Below are 16677 nucleotides of genomic sequence, written 5' to 3'. Positions count from 1 at the left end.
AAGCTATCAAATCGCATGACTTAAACTTAGAATTTCCTACTATCTCGAGCCCACTAACAAAAATTATTATAATGTTCCTTTTAATCGTGATAAGAATATTGTTGAAATCGTATTTTTAAAAAGTTTAATTTTTTATTAATAATTTTAAATAATTTTAATATGTTGGTATCATAATTAAGTTATTCCTAAGGCATTTATTTTCTTATGCTGATAGAGTCAAAATGATTTAAAAATAAAAATAGAATTGAGTCGTGTCCATAATCATTCGAATATAAAACAATAAAAAGATAAAGCTAGGCATTAAATGAAACATTAGGTCCGATAGTCGTTGGCTGCGATGGAAGGAGCTTAGAGAATGCTCAAATTTGAGTATCATCCTTCTTCTTCAGGGAAAGGAGAAGGCTAAACCAGCAACTGCGATAATTAATAAATTTTTATAACAATTCTTCTTCTTTTTCCTGCGGTAGACTTCGATCTAGGGTTTGGTTTGAATTTGCAAGAATATAATTGCAACCATGGAAAATATTTAGTCAATCTTCTAGAAATCTTCTTCCCGAGGGAGAGTTTTTCATACCAACCTACTGACTTTGTCATCACCATGGAACACTTTTTTACAAGGTGGACCGACCTAGACGAAGTCATAAGAGTGGACTTTTCAAGAGCACAACAAGGGAAATCCCATTCCTCAATGGCCAACATTAAATTAAATAGAATCACTAATTCATCTCGCGTTTTGAAAACGTTTAAAAAAATTATTATTATTTATTTTAAATTATTATTTTTTTAATATTTTATATCATTTTAATGTGCTGATGTCAAAAATAACTTTTAAAAAATAAAAAAAATATTATTTTGATGTGTTTTAAAATTAAAAACACTTTAAAAAGCAACCGCTACCACACTCTAAATCTATATATAAAATGTGTTTTTAAAATGGTTTTGAAGTGAAATTTAGGTTTTTTAATATAGAAGCTAACTTAGGGTATATTTTACCTTAAAAAAAATATTTGTTTGCTTTCTATTTGTTACGGTGAAAAAAATATAAGTTGCATATATGCTACTCAATAAAAAAAAAAAATCAACTATAAAATTAGTGATTCGACGTGTTTTAGAGCCCCAATTCAAGTCTATAATATTCCAACACTGCTAATAAAATTTAACAATATTCCTCGAATTCTTGGCAGTTTAGCCAGACCAGAAAGAAAATGCAAGAATCTTAGCTTGATAAATGGTGGTTAAAGGTTATTCTATAGATCATAGTTTTAAAACCCGGTCCGACTCGACGGATGATCCGAGACTGGAACGGGGCCGGATTGAAAAAAAAAAAAAACCCGGTGTGACCCGGTTGACCCGACAAGATCCAGTCAAAAACCCGGTATGATTTAGCGGTTGACCCGAGACTAGAACTGGACCGGGTTGAAAAAAAAACCCGGTATGACCCGACAATACCCAATCAAAAACTCGGTTGCAACTCGTTGACTTTTGTTTTTTTTTACTAAAATGATGTCGTTTTAATTTTTTTAAAAAAATTAATCTATATAATCCGGTCATCCAATTAAAATTCAAAACCCAAATCTTGAATCGAACCGGATATAAAAACTATGCTATCAACATTTTGGTATAATACATGGGTACGTGAACAATGAAGCAATTTGCTAGGAAACTTGGTCGTGTTCGTTAAAAAGAAAATGTGGTGGCCTTGATGGGCTAAAGTTTTTTTTTTTTTTTTTTACAGAAAAAACTTTGTTTGCGCTCTACTAGTTTTTTTTTTTTGTAGGCGATTTGATATCATGGGTCGCCTACAAGTGATCAACTCACTTTATTTTTTTTTCTTTTTTCTTTTATTTTTTTTTAAAGAATCAAGTTACATGACACACCTCAATATACTATTATGTGAATTAATATCTAACAATTTTATATGTAGCCTACTTCTTTTTCTTCTTGCACACATATAAAATAAATATATTCTAACAATTTTAGTAGTAGGCATGGTAAAAAGATAATTATTGGCTATGCAAATCTTTTTACCATGCCTACTACTAGCCTACATGAAGGCTAATAAAAATAAATATATTCTATCACATAGAGATACAAACTTCTCCTTCAATTACGTACTAGAAACTAGAAACAAAATCCATTGCAACTCACGCTAATCGATGAGCCACCTTAGTTGGTCAACGGCGTGATTTCTTCCATGGAGAAGTTTGAAGCCAAATGTATAAATACATCTAGTCTTGCCTCACATAAACTAACTTTAGACAAGGCCAAACATAGGTAATTTTTGTGTGAAGCTTTTTCATGATTTTATTAGTGGCGTTGTTTGTGAAAAACTGAACAAAAAACCAGTTCATCCCTTTTCTTATATTTCACAAAACATCTTTTTCATAGTTGACGAGACTATAATACAAGAGATAGTAATTGATCTCCCCACAATAAAGACTCCAACTCCCTAGGTCTCTATTATCTCTTCAACCAAGTGAAATTACTCAACGATGTTATAGTGGTGATGCAACTATATCTTTGCTCTTTGTCTTGTACATACCAACAATAAGCTCCCATGAATATCGCACCAAGTGTGTAATGACAAATCCATTTCCATAAAGATTTTTTATGATATTTATGTGGGCTTACTTGGTTTTTACAAATGTTTTTAATTTCACCCCATATGATTTTTTTTAATTTTAATCATTATTATTTTAATTGACTAGGTTTAAGAGGCTTGCTTAATTTCCTTTTTTAAAAAAATTGATGTTTTTTGTTTTTTATCTTGAATTTGACTCTTTCTTTTTTGTTTTCCTTCGGTTAAGTTAATATTAGGTCGTTTTGATAATCTAAATAGGTTAGGGTGTGATTTTTTTTTATTGTTAATTTATTTATTGTTGTTTTTTTTTATATCATTTAAATTACCACTTTATCCGATGACTTCAGACTTAATTTTTTTAACCTATGATATTTTCTACATAAAAAAATGTTTGGCCTGCAATGACACATGGGCAACATGTCTAGTACAAATCAAATCACATATCAACCTGTAAAACCATGATAAAACCATGATAGAGGATGAATTCACAATTAAAAAAGTTTGGTTGCCGAAATAGAAAAAAGGAGAGCAGCTTTATTATTCATATAAATATTGAAATGACCTATGTCATTTAGTATATTTAATAAATAATAATATTACCTATTATCCTTGTAACCTGGAATATTGGGATCAATGGGGATATTCCTCTCTTCCACTTCCTTTAAATTCAAAACGAAAGGGATTATTCTAAAAAATACTTAATTTATTTTTTTGAAATACAAGGATGCTTTAAAATAGATGGATAGTTAATTAGATTTTTAAACTATTTTAAACTCTTTAATCCCAAAATGGATAGTTAATTAGATTTTCTAAATAAAAACTAAACTCCAGCGTTATTTTTTGAATTAAAAAAACAAGAATCCTGCTTTAAAATAGAATTTCAAGTCAGATTTGCAGCTTGGCAACGGATATTGCCCACCGCAGCTACCTGCAAGACTCTGGTCATTGCTTTCTTTTGACTGCAATCCACGTGCCATCAGACCCTACTTCCAAAAGTTAACATCTCTTGCTGACAGTAAAAAAAGTTAAACAGTAAAAAAGTTAAAAAAAAACTCATCCCTGCCATGGCATTAGGGTTTGTAATTACCACTCACGATCATGGTAAATCATGCTCAAATCATAATTACCGAACCCAACGAAAAGGAGATTGCCCAGCACATTGTTTGGTTTCCTCATGATGAATGTTCAATTTCGAACCTTCTTCCCTCATCTATCCAGTCAAGCTATTAAAAGTTATATAAAAAAGAATCAATTTTAATCCTCTCTTTTAAGCACATATATATATATATATATATAAATTAGGATATTTTTTGTGTTTTATGAACGGGAAATAAATTTTACGGTGTTTAAATTATAATTAGTAATATTTTATTAGTTATTTATTATGATTTATTTTGAAAAAAATAAAAAATAAAAGAGATAAATAATGGGAGAAAGAGTTTTTGTTATTTTATTCTATTTTTTTAATCTGTTTCTCTAATAATTAATAGAGTATTGCTGGTCTAAACTTGATCTTTGAGAATTTTTTATATTTAAGAACCATGAATTATTATTATATTTGTTGAATCCAAATGGTAAGGTTTTTTTTTCCAGATAAAGTAGTTATTTATTGGATACATACAATGTTTACAACCTGGGTTCTAAATTACATGGTCTGTTTGGGAATATGGTTGTGGTTACTTTTCAAAGTGCTTTTCATGCTGAAATACATTAAAATAATATTTTTTTATTTTTAAAAATTATTTTTGAGATTAGCACATCAAAACGATTCAAAACACACAAAAAATTAATTTTTAGCATTTTTTTTTTAATTCTTGAAGAACATGATTTACACCGGTTTCGAAACAGAATTTAACTTCCCAAAATCATAATAACCAAAAATAAAAAAATCACAGAAAATCCTAAATCTTAAACCTAATTGTCAACAACAATCAATGAACATTAAACACTCCATGTCTGTAGAATTAAATTGGTCAAGCTGGATAAGTTTTCACAACTTATTTATATTTTTCTTTAAAACCTTTATTTCCTTCTTAATTTCAATCTGAGTAGACATTAAAAACCACTTCAAATCGTTACACCATAAATCTGAAAATACAAAAATTACTTACAAGACACTCTACTGTGTAATTTCTTTCACCGTTAATATATAATTAATATTGTGATATATAGTGACATATAAAAATAATTTTTTTATGTTTTATATTTTTAATATCAATGCATTAAAATCATTAAAAAAATATCAATTTAATATTTTTTAAACCGAACGTACTTTTAAAATGCATTCAAATATAATTTAAAAATAAAAAAATTTTAAACTAAATTTAGTTAAATAGATATGAGACCCGATCAATTCATCTTCTATCACAAGGTAGGTGTAAAAAAAATTAGGTTAGATTTGACTTAATAAGTTAATTTATATGTATTTAATTTTAATTTTTTTCCTTACAAAACAACATATTTTTGTTTTATTTAAAAAAAATCAAAGTTTAATTTAATTTTAATTAATTCAAATCAATCGATTAATAAGGATTTATTTACTATGGATTCTTGGAATATTTTACTCGTGACAGATGGACAGGGAGGATTTTACACAGCAGAGAACATCACAACAACAAAGTTAACACTTAACACCTTTAAGGCTTTGACTTCCTGGTGGTCGAAACCATAATAATAATAATAATAATAATAATAAAGCCGGTTTTTATGATTTTCTTTTTTAGTTCTCAAATCTCTCTACACACACACACACACTCTCTCTCTCTAAAACAAACAACAAATCATCATCATCATCATAAAAACAATCGCTCCATCCTTTCTAGGGTTTTAATTTAAAACTCTCAGAAATCAAATCCCGACGATTTCAATTCCATCTCTCACTCTCTCTCTCTCTCAAGAATCCATTTCTATCTCCTGCAACGGGTCAGTAACCCAACTCACTTCAATTCACAATTTCTCTCCTTTTCTTACTATTTTTTTTGTTTGTTTTACACGATCATTTGTTAACCCTCGTTAATCGATTTCGTTTCCTTTCTTCTTCTTCTCAATTGCTTTAGGGTTGGATCGCATTTCTAGTTGTTGATTTTGTGTATCGCGAAGTTCTGAGGTTGAATTTGAATAAAATCGAAGAGTTTAAATTTGGTGAGAGAGGTTTAGGACTTGAGTTTAATGTTTGTTGTTACCTCATGTGGTTAAAGCTTGTTTCTTTATGTGCAGAATTATGAGACGAAGACAGAAGCTATGTTTTGTGGATTGGTAGTTTTTTTTTATTTGGAGAAAGGATTTATTTAGTGGATATTTTAAGGGTAATTTATGGCATTAGTTTGGGGATGAAAGTGATGATACTTTTGTGCACCCAAATGCAAGTGCGAGTAATTTTCTATGTTGGAATAGTAAAATGGTTGTATTCTAAGATGTTTGATTTGGTTTACTGTTTTAATGAATTTGATTTTAATCTCGGAGTCAACTGGGTGTATTGGATGGTCGATTGATTGGTTTATTCTGGCTGTTTGTTTCATTCGGTTCTGGCATGTTTTTATTTGATTTTATTGGGGTGGTTGCTGGGGCTTGTCTTCTGGAAAAAATGTAATACATATGCAAGGAAAATTTAGTTATGTGTAACTCATGAATGTTGCGAGAAAAAAGATTTGGTTAGCACTTCGAATTGGCTGCTGGCTGATTTCTATGCACATGAAAGAAGTAAAAAACACTAGCTGTGTTCTTTTGATAGGAAAAACTCTGAAAACATTCTGGCTTGAATAATTATTCTTTAGGAATGGCTTCTCAACTTTTTTTTCTCCTTCATTATTTTTCTAAAAGGTAATAGGTGTTGAATAATATGTACTTGTTCCAGAATCTTGGAGGAATTAATAAGATATTTGTGGTATTTTCTAATTACTCAGTGATGATTTTTTATTTCTCTCAGGGGTTGTAGCAATGCACCGTGTGGGTAGTGCAGGGAACACAAACAATTCTGTTCGCCCGCGTAAAGAGAAGAGGCTGACATATGTGTTGAGTGATGCTGATGACACAAAGGTGAAGTGATCTTGTAGTTCTATTTTTATCATCAATTTTCGCTCAACATTTTAGTATTTTAAAGTGAACAAGTTGCCTTTTCTGATGTATATATGGGATTGATTTATATGTATTTATTATTTTCCACTTTGATGTCATATAAGTGCTTAACACTTAACTTGCTTGATTGGTATTCTAGCGAAATCTACTTTATGTAGTTGATCATATTTACCATGCATGGGACTTGATGCTGGTTATTAATACTGCTAAATGTTATAATGAATATTCAAGTCCTTGCATTACATCCTTTTATGGTGTTGCGATTTATAACAATGTTATCAATGTGTGTTTTTTTCATGTTGAATGCTGGGTGAATGATCCTATTCTGCTCATGTACTTTGTGCTCAAATTCTTTTGCTATATGTTTGCTCTGATTGCTTAATGTTGCTATTGTGCTTTCATTTTTATTTTCGCATTTTTTGGAGCTGGGAGTGGAACTATGATTATTATTTTTCTACAAACGAATGAAAATCATTGTTTTTTGGAAGACCACTGTCTATTGTAGGTTGGTTTTATGCATGATTTGATGTTTTTATGGGCCAGAGTAAACTATAAGAGTACAATGTGCATGCTTTCCATGATTAAGTTGAATGGTACTTCATCTTTTCTAAAATTTCAATTCAGCTGAGTAACACTCATAAATGTTTGAAGCATCTTTAAGGGCATACAATGTTAATAGTTACCTATAAAAGAAGAAAAGAAGGCATGGTCTGTTTAAATATACTCCCTCTCCACTTGTATGCTGTGTGATTTTCTTCAAACAGATCAAATTTTGCTGAACTTGTTTCTTTTAATGGAGTCATGGATCCTTATACTACTTGTTTTGGGATATCTCTTTTGCAGCATTGTGCTGGCATAAACTGTCTAAAAGTGTTAAAGTCCACTGTATCTGATGGGCGTGATTACCTCTTCACTGGGAGTCGTGATGGCACGCTGAAGAGATGGGCCCTTTCTGAAGATTCTGCGACGTGCTCTGCTACATTTGAGTCTCATGTTGATTGGGTACTTTTTTAACCCTTTGGCAGGTCGTTCATTATTACATCTGTCACCTATCAAGGATCTGGTAGGTGCTTAATTGTTGCCTTTGGGGAAATTCATTTCGGGAAACCGTCTATGAGACGGCTATGGTTATTGGGAAATAGCTTTAGCTGATTTTTCTGGCCTTTTATGAGGTTGGACTCTGGAGAGAGCAAGATTGATTTGATAATTGTGACCCTGATTGAATTTTCTAATCAATTATCAAATGTGCATGGGCAAGATGCCCTCACACTCCAAGTGTGTCAAACTAGCAAACTTGTTTCTTTTTATTAGATAAGCATTTAATATGGTGACTTAGAGCGCCATCATCTATGTAATTATTCACTTTTCTTTGTGGAGTGAAGCTATATATTATGCTACTATTTTCTTATGCCATAAACTTTCTTATGTGAATACCTGAGATAAATGGGATATGTATGGGGTGTCTCTGGCTGTACAGGTAAATGATGCTGTCCTTGCTGGTGACAGAACCCTTGTCTCCTGCTCTTCAGACACCACCCTCAAGGTTTGTAAATTTTCTTATTTTTTGTTGCTTTTGTACTGAATGATTTAATGGCTGTTCACTTGCTGACTGAGCTGCTCATTGGTTAATTGCTTGTCTTTTCCCCCCCTTTTGGGTGATATACCAGGCATGGAATTGCTTATCTGATGGAACTTGTACCAAGACTCTTCGCCAACACTCTGATTATGTTATTTGTCTTGCGGCGGCAGAAAAAAATGTAATTTCCATTTCAATTTTTTCATGGATCTTACTAACTGCATGGATGAAAAGTTCCTGCCTGTGCATCTTGTTATCTAAGTTAAAAAGTATATTCAGTAAAAACATGCTTGAATCTATGGTTTATGATCTTAATATCATTGGAGTCATTTTCTGAACCTGTTTTAGTGTCATGCATTTTAGAGCAATGTAGTTGCCTCTGGAGGCCTTGGTGGGGAAGTTTTCATATGGGATGTGGAAGCTGCACTGACTCCAGTGTCAAAGTCTGGTGATGCAATGGAAGATGATTGTTCAAATGGTGTAAATGGCTCTGCTAATTCATTGCCCGTGACAAGTTTACGAACCATTAGCTCAAGCAACAGCATTTCTGCACACACGTCTCAGTCCCATGGGTATGTCCCAGTTGGTGCTAAAGGCCATAAGGAGTCAGTCTATGCATTGGCAATGAATGATAGTGGAACCCGTCTTGTCTCTGGTGGGACCGAGAAGGTACATTGATATTCAGATATTACAGTTATTTGTTTATTTATGTTTTGATAATTCAACTGCTTTTGCGGGGAAGTGGAGTTTGAACTTGGAGCTTTCCCGTTTCTGGAGAAGTGTACCATTAGGCTTATGACTCAGCGGTAGATATTTCAGTCATTTGTGTATTCTTACCTCTTTATACTGGTGTACCGTGGACACATAAGATGATGGAAAGAGCTTATATGCATGTTCTCACATCTTTTGATCATTTAATGGTTTGAAAAGATACTGGCTTCAATGCTTTATCTCTTGTCCTTGTTCCTCTAGGTTGTGCGTGTTTGGGACCCCCGTACTGGTTCAAAGGCTATGAAGCTAAGAGGGCATACCGATAACATTAGAGCGTTGCTTCTGGATTCTACTGGCAGGTTGGTTGAATGGGGTCTGCAGCTATTAAGTTTTGTTTGCATGAGATTTTTTTGTTAAGAAGTATATTTGTTTATTTTTCAGTTTATGTTGTATGGCAAGAAAAATTTATAATTGCCCCCCCTTCCCCATCCCCATCCCCACACAAAAAAAAATCTCTAGTATAGGGATTATGATGTTTACATGCTGCATACATTTATACCTCCTTTGAATGTGATCAAAACAGTTATTCATGAAGACCTGTACAAATGATTTCTGTTTCTTAATAGTGCAGGGAGTTTGTGGATTGCTCTTTTCTGTAGCAAATTTAATTGGATTGCTCTTCAATTTTGTATTTTTTTCTTAATAACACGGTTTCCAATTTATTTTTGAAGGTATTGCTTATCAGGTTCTTCTGATTCTATGATCAGGTGGATATTTTACTCCCTTTTGCTTTTCACTCTTATCCATCCTTTCAGCATCCATCACTTCAATCATAAAAATGTATAAGACCTTGTGCTGAACTTTTTGTGGATTGTTTTGTAGGCTGTGGGACCTTGGGATGCAGCGATGTGTGCATTCATATGCTGTGCATACAGATTCTGTTTGGGCACTTGCCAGCACTCCAACATTCAGCCATGTATACAGTGGTGGAAGGGACCTTTCTGTGAGTTGATTTTCCTATGAAATCTAAATAATTATTTTCCACATATTTTAGTGTTATTTTTGATGCCCTGATTTTTGATACTCTATTTTGTTTATACCCTCAGTTGTACTTGACAGACTTGGTGACAAGAGAGAGTCTTTTGCTTTGCACGAAAGAGCACCCGATTTTGCAATTGGCATTACATGATGACAGTATATGGGCTGCAACAACAGATTCTTCGGTTCATAGATGGCCCGCTGAAGCACACAATCCTCAAAAGGTCTTTCAAAGAGGTGGTTCATTCTTGGCTGGTAACCTTTCCTTTTCAAGGGCAAGAGTTTCATTAGAAGGATCTACTCCAGTAAGTAATTCTCATAGCCTTTGACTGGCAACTAATGCTATTGCATGTAATAAGTTCTTCACCAAGTCATCCTATTTAACGTCTTACATCTAATTTTCAATTTTTTGTTAATTTGTGTCTACTGTTTCTGAATTTTTGAACGGGGGATAATTCCTTTATGTTATTCTTAGTCACCATATCTTTACTTATTGATTTCCACTTCCCACACACGATTCATTGACTACACCAAAGTTTCATGTAGTCTGAATAATGAGGCTGTCTTCTGTTGCAGATTTTCCCTTTGGCTTGTTGTGATTGTTGTGTTTTTCATTTTTATGAATGATTTGCACTGAGTTTCTAAAGATTATTCAAAAGGGAGACCTGCACTCTAGCAATACCTGTTTTCCTCATTCATTAATGTACTGCTTTGCTTTTCTATAGGTGCCAGTCTACAAAGAACCAACCTTAACCATTCCTGGAACTCCAGCAATAGTGCAGCATGAAATTTTAAATAATAGAAGGCATGTCTTGACTAAGGTATGCATGGTACTTTTACCCTTATTTATTACAATTAACACCAAACGATCAAACACTTTTTTTTTTTTGGGGGTTTATCACTTGTCATGCCTGTTTGGAAGGATACTGCTGGCTCAGTGAAGCTGTGGGAGATCACAAGGGGCATTGTAATTGAAGACTATGGGAAGGTTACATCTCTTTTTCCCTTTCCTATTTTTTGTGAATTGTTGATTACATCCTTGCAATATTGCATACCTTATATTTGGAAGGGGAGTTAGTCGTCCTATCATTTGGTGCATTAATTATGTCACCTATAGGAAATGGTATAATTCAGGCATTATCCGTATTTACAACTTGACATTTTCCAGGTGTCATTTGAGGAGAAAAAGGAACAATTATTTGAAATGGTATGATCACAAGATCCTTTTCATTGTATATTGGAGTTGTTGCATGGGAATTTTTGTGGAACTTACTGATAATCTTTTATGTTCCAGGTCAGCATTCCTGCATGGTTCACTGTGGATACCAGGCTTGGAAGCTTGTCTGTTCATTTGGACACACCACAATGCTTTTCAGCTGAGATGTATTCAGCTGATCTTAACATAGCTGGGAAACCTGAGGATGATAAGGTAAAACGGTAAAACTTTTGTACACATGAGTTGGGCAAATGCTTTAGAAAAATGGCCTCTGTTGATTTTAATGTTAATCTTTAAACCACCTGAGAATGAGTTGAATAGGGAACTAGTTTATTCTTCTGAAAGAACTCAAATACATTAAAAGATTGAAACTTTTCAGAGTGTTCCTTGATTATATATGAAAACTACCAGTATCTTCGTGTGTAGGACCCCAAAACTTATATTACTGAGTGCCATATCTTAAGATGTGTATTTTGGTATGGTTCTTTTGCAGCGTGCAGTCTTCTCTACATGTAATAAATGGTGATTAAATTGCAGCATAGCTAATTGGTCATGGCAGAAGCAGATTGCTTTTCTTGTCAGCATTTAAAAAAAAAATTATACTCATCTGTAGCATTTATTCATGATCTGCAGGTTAATTTAGCTCGCGAAACCCTTAAGGGTTTGTTGGCTCATTGGTTGGCCAAGAGAAGGCACAGACTTGGTTCTCCAACTTCAGCTAATGGAGATGTTCTATCCGGAAAGGATTTTGCTCATAGAAGTCTTGGCCATTCTAGAGTTGAAGTAGACGGCGGTGCTGAAAATGACTCCAAGGTTTATCCTCCATTCGAATTTTCAACAGTTTCCCCTCCTTCGGTTGTTACTGAAGGCTCTCAAGGAGGTCCATGGAGAAAGAAAATTACTGATTTAGATGGAAGCGAAGATGAAAAGGACTTCCCTTGGTGGTGTTTGGATTGTGTGTTGAACAATCGCCTACCTCCAAGAGAAAACACCAAGTAATTATTTTCCTTTCTTCACGGAATTATAATTTTACTTGCAAGTTATAGGGAAGCATTCTTATATGGAATTGTGCATTTGGTTCCAACTGTTATTCTTATTCCTTAATTTATTTTGATTGTTTTCTAGATTTTGTTTTTAAATATTTATGCTTCATATTGGACTCTGCACTTTGTCAACAATTAATGTGTTGTTGTGCTTTTACCTTGCTCATTTTATGTGGGTTTTTTTCAGCAGATAAATAATGAAAGTGATTAAATTTCTTCAGGTGCAGCTTTTATCTGCATCCATGTGAAGGTTCAGCATTTCAGATCCTCACACAAGGCAAATTAAGTGCACCTCGCATCCTTAGAATTCATAAAGTAAGTTTGATTCAGCAACTTAGAGGAAGAAAAGATTTGCATGTGTCAGATAAAAAAAAAAGATTTGCATTTGATTATCTGGAAATTTGCACTATTGACAATATTCATGTAGTGCTTTTACTATAATATGTTAGTGGTATATTCTGGAACATACCAATTAAAAGAAGCTGTGCTGGAAATTATTAGACTTTGCTAAAAGAGCACAATGTGTAAGATAGATATGTTACAGATATCTGACTTGTATTTTTTCATGGCAAAAACCATACTGAATATAAATTAGGATTGCATTTTGGAGGATGTGATTCTCCAATATGCTTTTCTATTTCATTTTTTTTTCAGTGATTTAATATAAGTTTCTTTTATCCAAAAAAGAAAAAAAGAACAAGAAGAAGGATGGCATAACGTGCTCTGTTATTTCAAGTACACTAGCATTTCTGGTTCTGATACTTTTCAATGATTTTTTTTTTCTATTTTCTAAATTTTTATGGGCTTTGTTTGTGCTGCTTAGTATTATGCCCAGAATGCTTTGTATGTAGTGGATGTAATAGGTCTTATTGCATGTGTGGTACATCTATTGCTGAGATGAAATATTCGCTTGAACTTCTCTCAAATTAGCATCTTCTAGATAAATTTCCCCTCAGAGAAGCTTCGATCTACAAAGACAAGTACATCGAAGGAAAAGACAATAGGAACAGGTTTACAACCCTAAGCAGCCTGAAGGAATCAGGAGGTGGACAAATCCACCAAGAAGGCATCAGCTAGACACTCAGTTCTGTTTACACTTTGTTGTTGTTGCTGGTTTGCTAAGCATGCTTTAGTTTTGAGTAGGCAGTTCATATGGATTGGCCCTTCAGCTGCTTTTTGTACAATACTCCCAGTCACTTCCTTGCTGGCCTTTTACCTTTCTAATATATTGATCGTCTTCCATAAAAAAGCAGCATGTTTCTATAAATAGATCAGAAAAGCATGGATTATTTATATACTGTAGGATGCTTTAGGTTTTAAATGTTTTGTGCTCTATAATAGAACAATCAAGAAAGTGATGAGAAGTCAAATAAATTGAGATTTGTAGATTTCTGAAATTATATTCTCAAGAATGTTTCTTTATCTATGGGTTTCACTTTTGCGTTTTTATCCAACTTTTGTTGTGTAAAATACTAATGGATGGCAAGAACTAATCCTCATGTGATGATGCATTTGGGTGCAACTCTGTATTTCAGCTAGATATCTGCAGAAGAATCAAGAGTATTTATTGTATCAAGAAATGGAAATTAATTGTGTTTTCCAGATGTCATCTAGCAGTCTAGCATGTGATAATGGTCTTATTGCAGAATAAGTTATCTTACTCTACATAAATCATGGATACGATAGGCTTCTGTTTCATAATCTGTTCATATTCATTCATGTTTCTAAAGGTGAAAGTGTAATACTCTTGTTCCTCAGTAGAGATGCATTGATACGGTCAGCCTTTAGCTTTAGTCACTGTTATAAAGAAATAAGATGTGAAACAAATCCCAAGTTAGGATCTGTTTTGCCAGTATACTTTCTGTGATATGCTGAATAATCCATTTTTACTGATTTTCACTACATGTTTGCATAGGTTGTCAATTATGTCGTAGAGAAGCTGGTCCTTGACAAACCACTGGATAATGTGAATACTGATGGAACATTTGCTCCTGGAATTGGAGGACCCTTGCAGCATTCAGTGGTTGGAGATGGATCTTTCCGATCTGGATTGAAGCCTTGGCAAAAGCTTAAGCCTTCCATAGAGATCTTGTGCAATAATCAGGTCATTGTGATTTTCATTTTATCGGGGAAATGCACTCAAAAGCATTTACTTGAATAATAAGCTTCTTCAGCTTTAAAAAAAAAAACACCAAATGTATTTCACGCTATAGGATCGTCGAGTCATCTGTTTTTAAAATGGTACATCAATCTTTAGCTGGACATTTTAGCACAATAAATTCATGAGCAGAGAATGTCCAAGAGCACATCATCTATGAGTTGCACAGGTTCAAACTAAAATGGCATATTGTATGAGAAGACAAGTCACCCTGTGGCCCAAATATAAGAATAAACTTCTGCCGTTCTTCTATTTACACGCTCTTCTCTTTTTATATTTTTTTTTGCAATATTTTCTCAAGCAATGACTGTCTTTTGTAGGTCTTATCCCCGGAAATGAGTTTAGCTACAGTGCGAGCTTACATATGGAAGAAACCCGAGGATCTGACCCTTAATTACAGAGTAGTTCAGGGAAGGTGACTCCATGCAACTTTTAGGAGCAGGTGAGTGCCAACTAGTTTTCTTTGCCTAGCTTTATTCTTCCAAACTCTTAATTCTTCCCCCCCCTTTTCTCCTTGAGTTGAAATATATGTGATGCATTTTTTAATATTAGCTGCAAAAAAGGAAAGGTCGTCAAATGATTTTGATAGCAGGATGCATTTTAAAAACAGCAGGAAATCTTATTTTTCTCTAGAATTTATATTTGATTCTTTTGTGAGAGGCTACTCTTGAACGTTGCCTAGTCATTGTACTCATGATATGTGTTGTGTATATATATGAACAAATAGCTGATCATTTTCCAGGCTATTATTATTTATTGGATCACAGGTTAGCTTGGCTTGTGGTGATCGAAATCATGTGCCTGTGTGAGATACCGGGGAAGACATCGATTCTTCTTGGGGTACTTCACTTGAATGGACGTATCCAATCGACCCTTGTAAATTTGGAAAATCAATCGCCGAACCTGCTGAGAAGATCCTTTGCATTTTCCTTTTGTTTGACAGATGGTATATAAATTTTGAGCCTTGTCTAGCCTTCATGCAAGCTTTTTTTGGTTGGACATCGCCAAGTTGTAGGGCAAGTCTGCATGTGGCAATAGAGAGATTTGCGATGGGTGGATAATTAACCAGGAGTATCCTAGGAACTGTCTTAAGTGGTGCCAAAAATAGAGTAACGGCGTCGAAAGCGTTGTAGATTTGTATTGTGGGGTACATTACCTAGTCATAGAAACACTGTTATGAAGATGGTGTTTTTCTCTCCTTTTTGGAAATAATACAATTCTCTTTTGTCTCCATCTTGTCATTCTATAATTTTTGCCCCGCATCTCTGTTTTTTTTTATAAAAATTTATATGGTTTCGGTAAACAAAATCCTGTACTCCTGTAAAAAGAACACCTCAGGTCCACTTGCATTCCCTGACCGCAGAACCAAATCAAGATCCCGAAGCGAAGAGGGGCAAAACCACATTCTGAAAATCATCCCAAGTCTTACAGCTTGACACACTCTAAATTACGTTTTCTAGCTTGTACCACGCAAAAGAGAAAAACATCCCAAAACTTACCCAGGTGCAGACCCAAAGAGCTAAAAGACTCGGCTTGGCTTAGTTCGTGGACCTTCACGTACTGCTCATATGAACAGTGAAGGTTCATAAGAGAAGCCAAGCCTTTTAGATGTATAAGATAAAGGGCAATCAATTAAACATGACAATACCATGAATTAGTTGTTTTTTGGGTGTAGAAATAGTTGCCTTCTGTTATATTTTTTGAGTAGAAATGCTAAGTAAAATACTGCAATGCACTTGCACCTATCTGTTTCCTCCACCAAGTTGTTGTGTAGCAGGCTTGGCCTTGTATTCTTGTGCCATTTCCTTGGAAGCAGAAAAAGCTAAAAAATTTTTGAACAAAAAGGAAAGGCTCATAGCCACTTCTCTGGAGATAGTGGTACGTTCTGTAGGCTCATAGCCACTTCTCTGGAGATAGTGGGAGGCAGATGGCCATAACTTTCAAGGCCAAGTATACATTTGATGGCAATATATATATATATATATAAAGGGATTAATCTCAAAGTAAAGAGGCGGCCAGCAGCCATCGCTTTCCTTTCTCAATGCTTTCCTTTCTCAATATATATAAGAAAGGAAAGCGATGGCTGCTGGCCGCCTCTTTATTTTGAGATTAACCCCTTTCACCAAGCAAGGAGGTGCATAGCAATTTAATCTAAACTCAATGAATACCACCATTTAAATTGATTTTATCTAAAAAAATAAGTTTTTTAAAATAGTTATATTACTTGAAAAATAATAAATACGGTATAAATTTTATAAAACCTGACTTAAAATCCTACTC

At 33.8% G+C, this 16677-nt stretch overlaps 1 protein-coding gene across 4 annotated transcripts; it reads left to right on the top strand.

Annotated features, from left to right (window-relative positions):
• Window positions 1-5295: 5295 nt before the first annotated feature.
• LOC18110960 (uncharacterized) lies at window positions 5296-15630 on the top strand. Of its 4 annotated transcripts, XM_024583580.2 has the most exons (21): window positions 5297-5503; window positions 5638-5722; window positions 5798-5836; window positions 6507-6616; window positions 7499-7657; window positions 8133-8198; window positions 8323-8412; window positions 8595-8900; window positions 9204-9301; window positions 9674-9709; window positions 9825-9945; window positions 10049-10285; window positions 10706-10801; window positions 10903-10968; window positions 11149-11187; window positions 11275-11409; window positions 11830-12191; window positions 12461-12554; window positions 14155-14343; window positions 14718-14839; window positions 15165-15630. In XM_024583580.2, the coding sequence occupies exons 4-20, from the start codon at window positions 6518-6520 to the stop codon at window positions 14814-14816; spliced, it is 2292 nt and encodes a 763-aa protein (XP_024439348.1). In that variant the 5' UTR covers window positions 5297-5503; window positions 5638-5722; window positions 5798-5836; window positions 6507-6517; the 3' UTR covers window positions 14817-14839; window positions 15165-15630. The 4 variants fall into 4 exon arrangements, with proteins under 4 accessions (XP_024439346.1, XP_024439348.1, XP_024439349.1 ...); XM_024583578.2 differs by lacking the exon at window positions 5798-5836 and having other exon boundaries at window positions 5296-5503; window positions 15140-15630; XM_024583581.2 differs by lacking the exon at window positions 5798-5836 and having other exon boundaries at window positions 5638-5731.
• Window positions 15631-16677: the final 1047 nt, after the last annotated feature.

Source organism: Populus trichocarpa, chromosome 13, assembly GCF_000002775.5.
Source record: "Populus trichocarpa isolate Nisqually-1 chromosome 13, P.trichocarpa_v4.1, whole genome shotgun sequence".
Classification (NCBI taxonomy): Eukaryota; Viridiplantae; Streptophyta; class Magnoliopsida; order Malpighiales; family Salicaceae; genus Populus; species Populus trichocarpa.
This window is presented reverse-complemented; position numbering and strand designations above follow the sequence as displayed.

What these genes read in the sequence shown, in the direction of transcription:
- LOC18110960 (XM_024583578.2), top strand. Translation starts at nt 6,518, where the DNA reads ATGCACCGTGTGGGTAGTGCAGGGAACACAAACAATTCTGTTCGCCCG. An exon ending in TCTTCTGATTCTATGATCAG is followed by an intron (nt 9,710 to 9,824) that starts GTGGATATTTTA and finishes ATTGTTTTGTAG; the next exon opens with GCTGTGGGACCTTGGGATGC. An exon ending in GCATCCTTAGAATTCATAAA is followed by an intron (nt 12,555 to 14,154) that starts GTAAGTTTGATT and finishes ATGTTTGCATAG; the next exon opens with GTTGTCAATTATGTCGTAGA.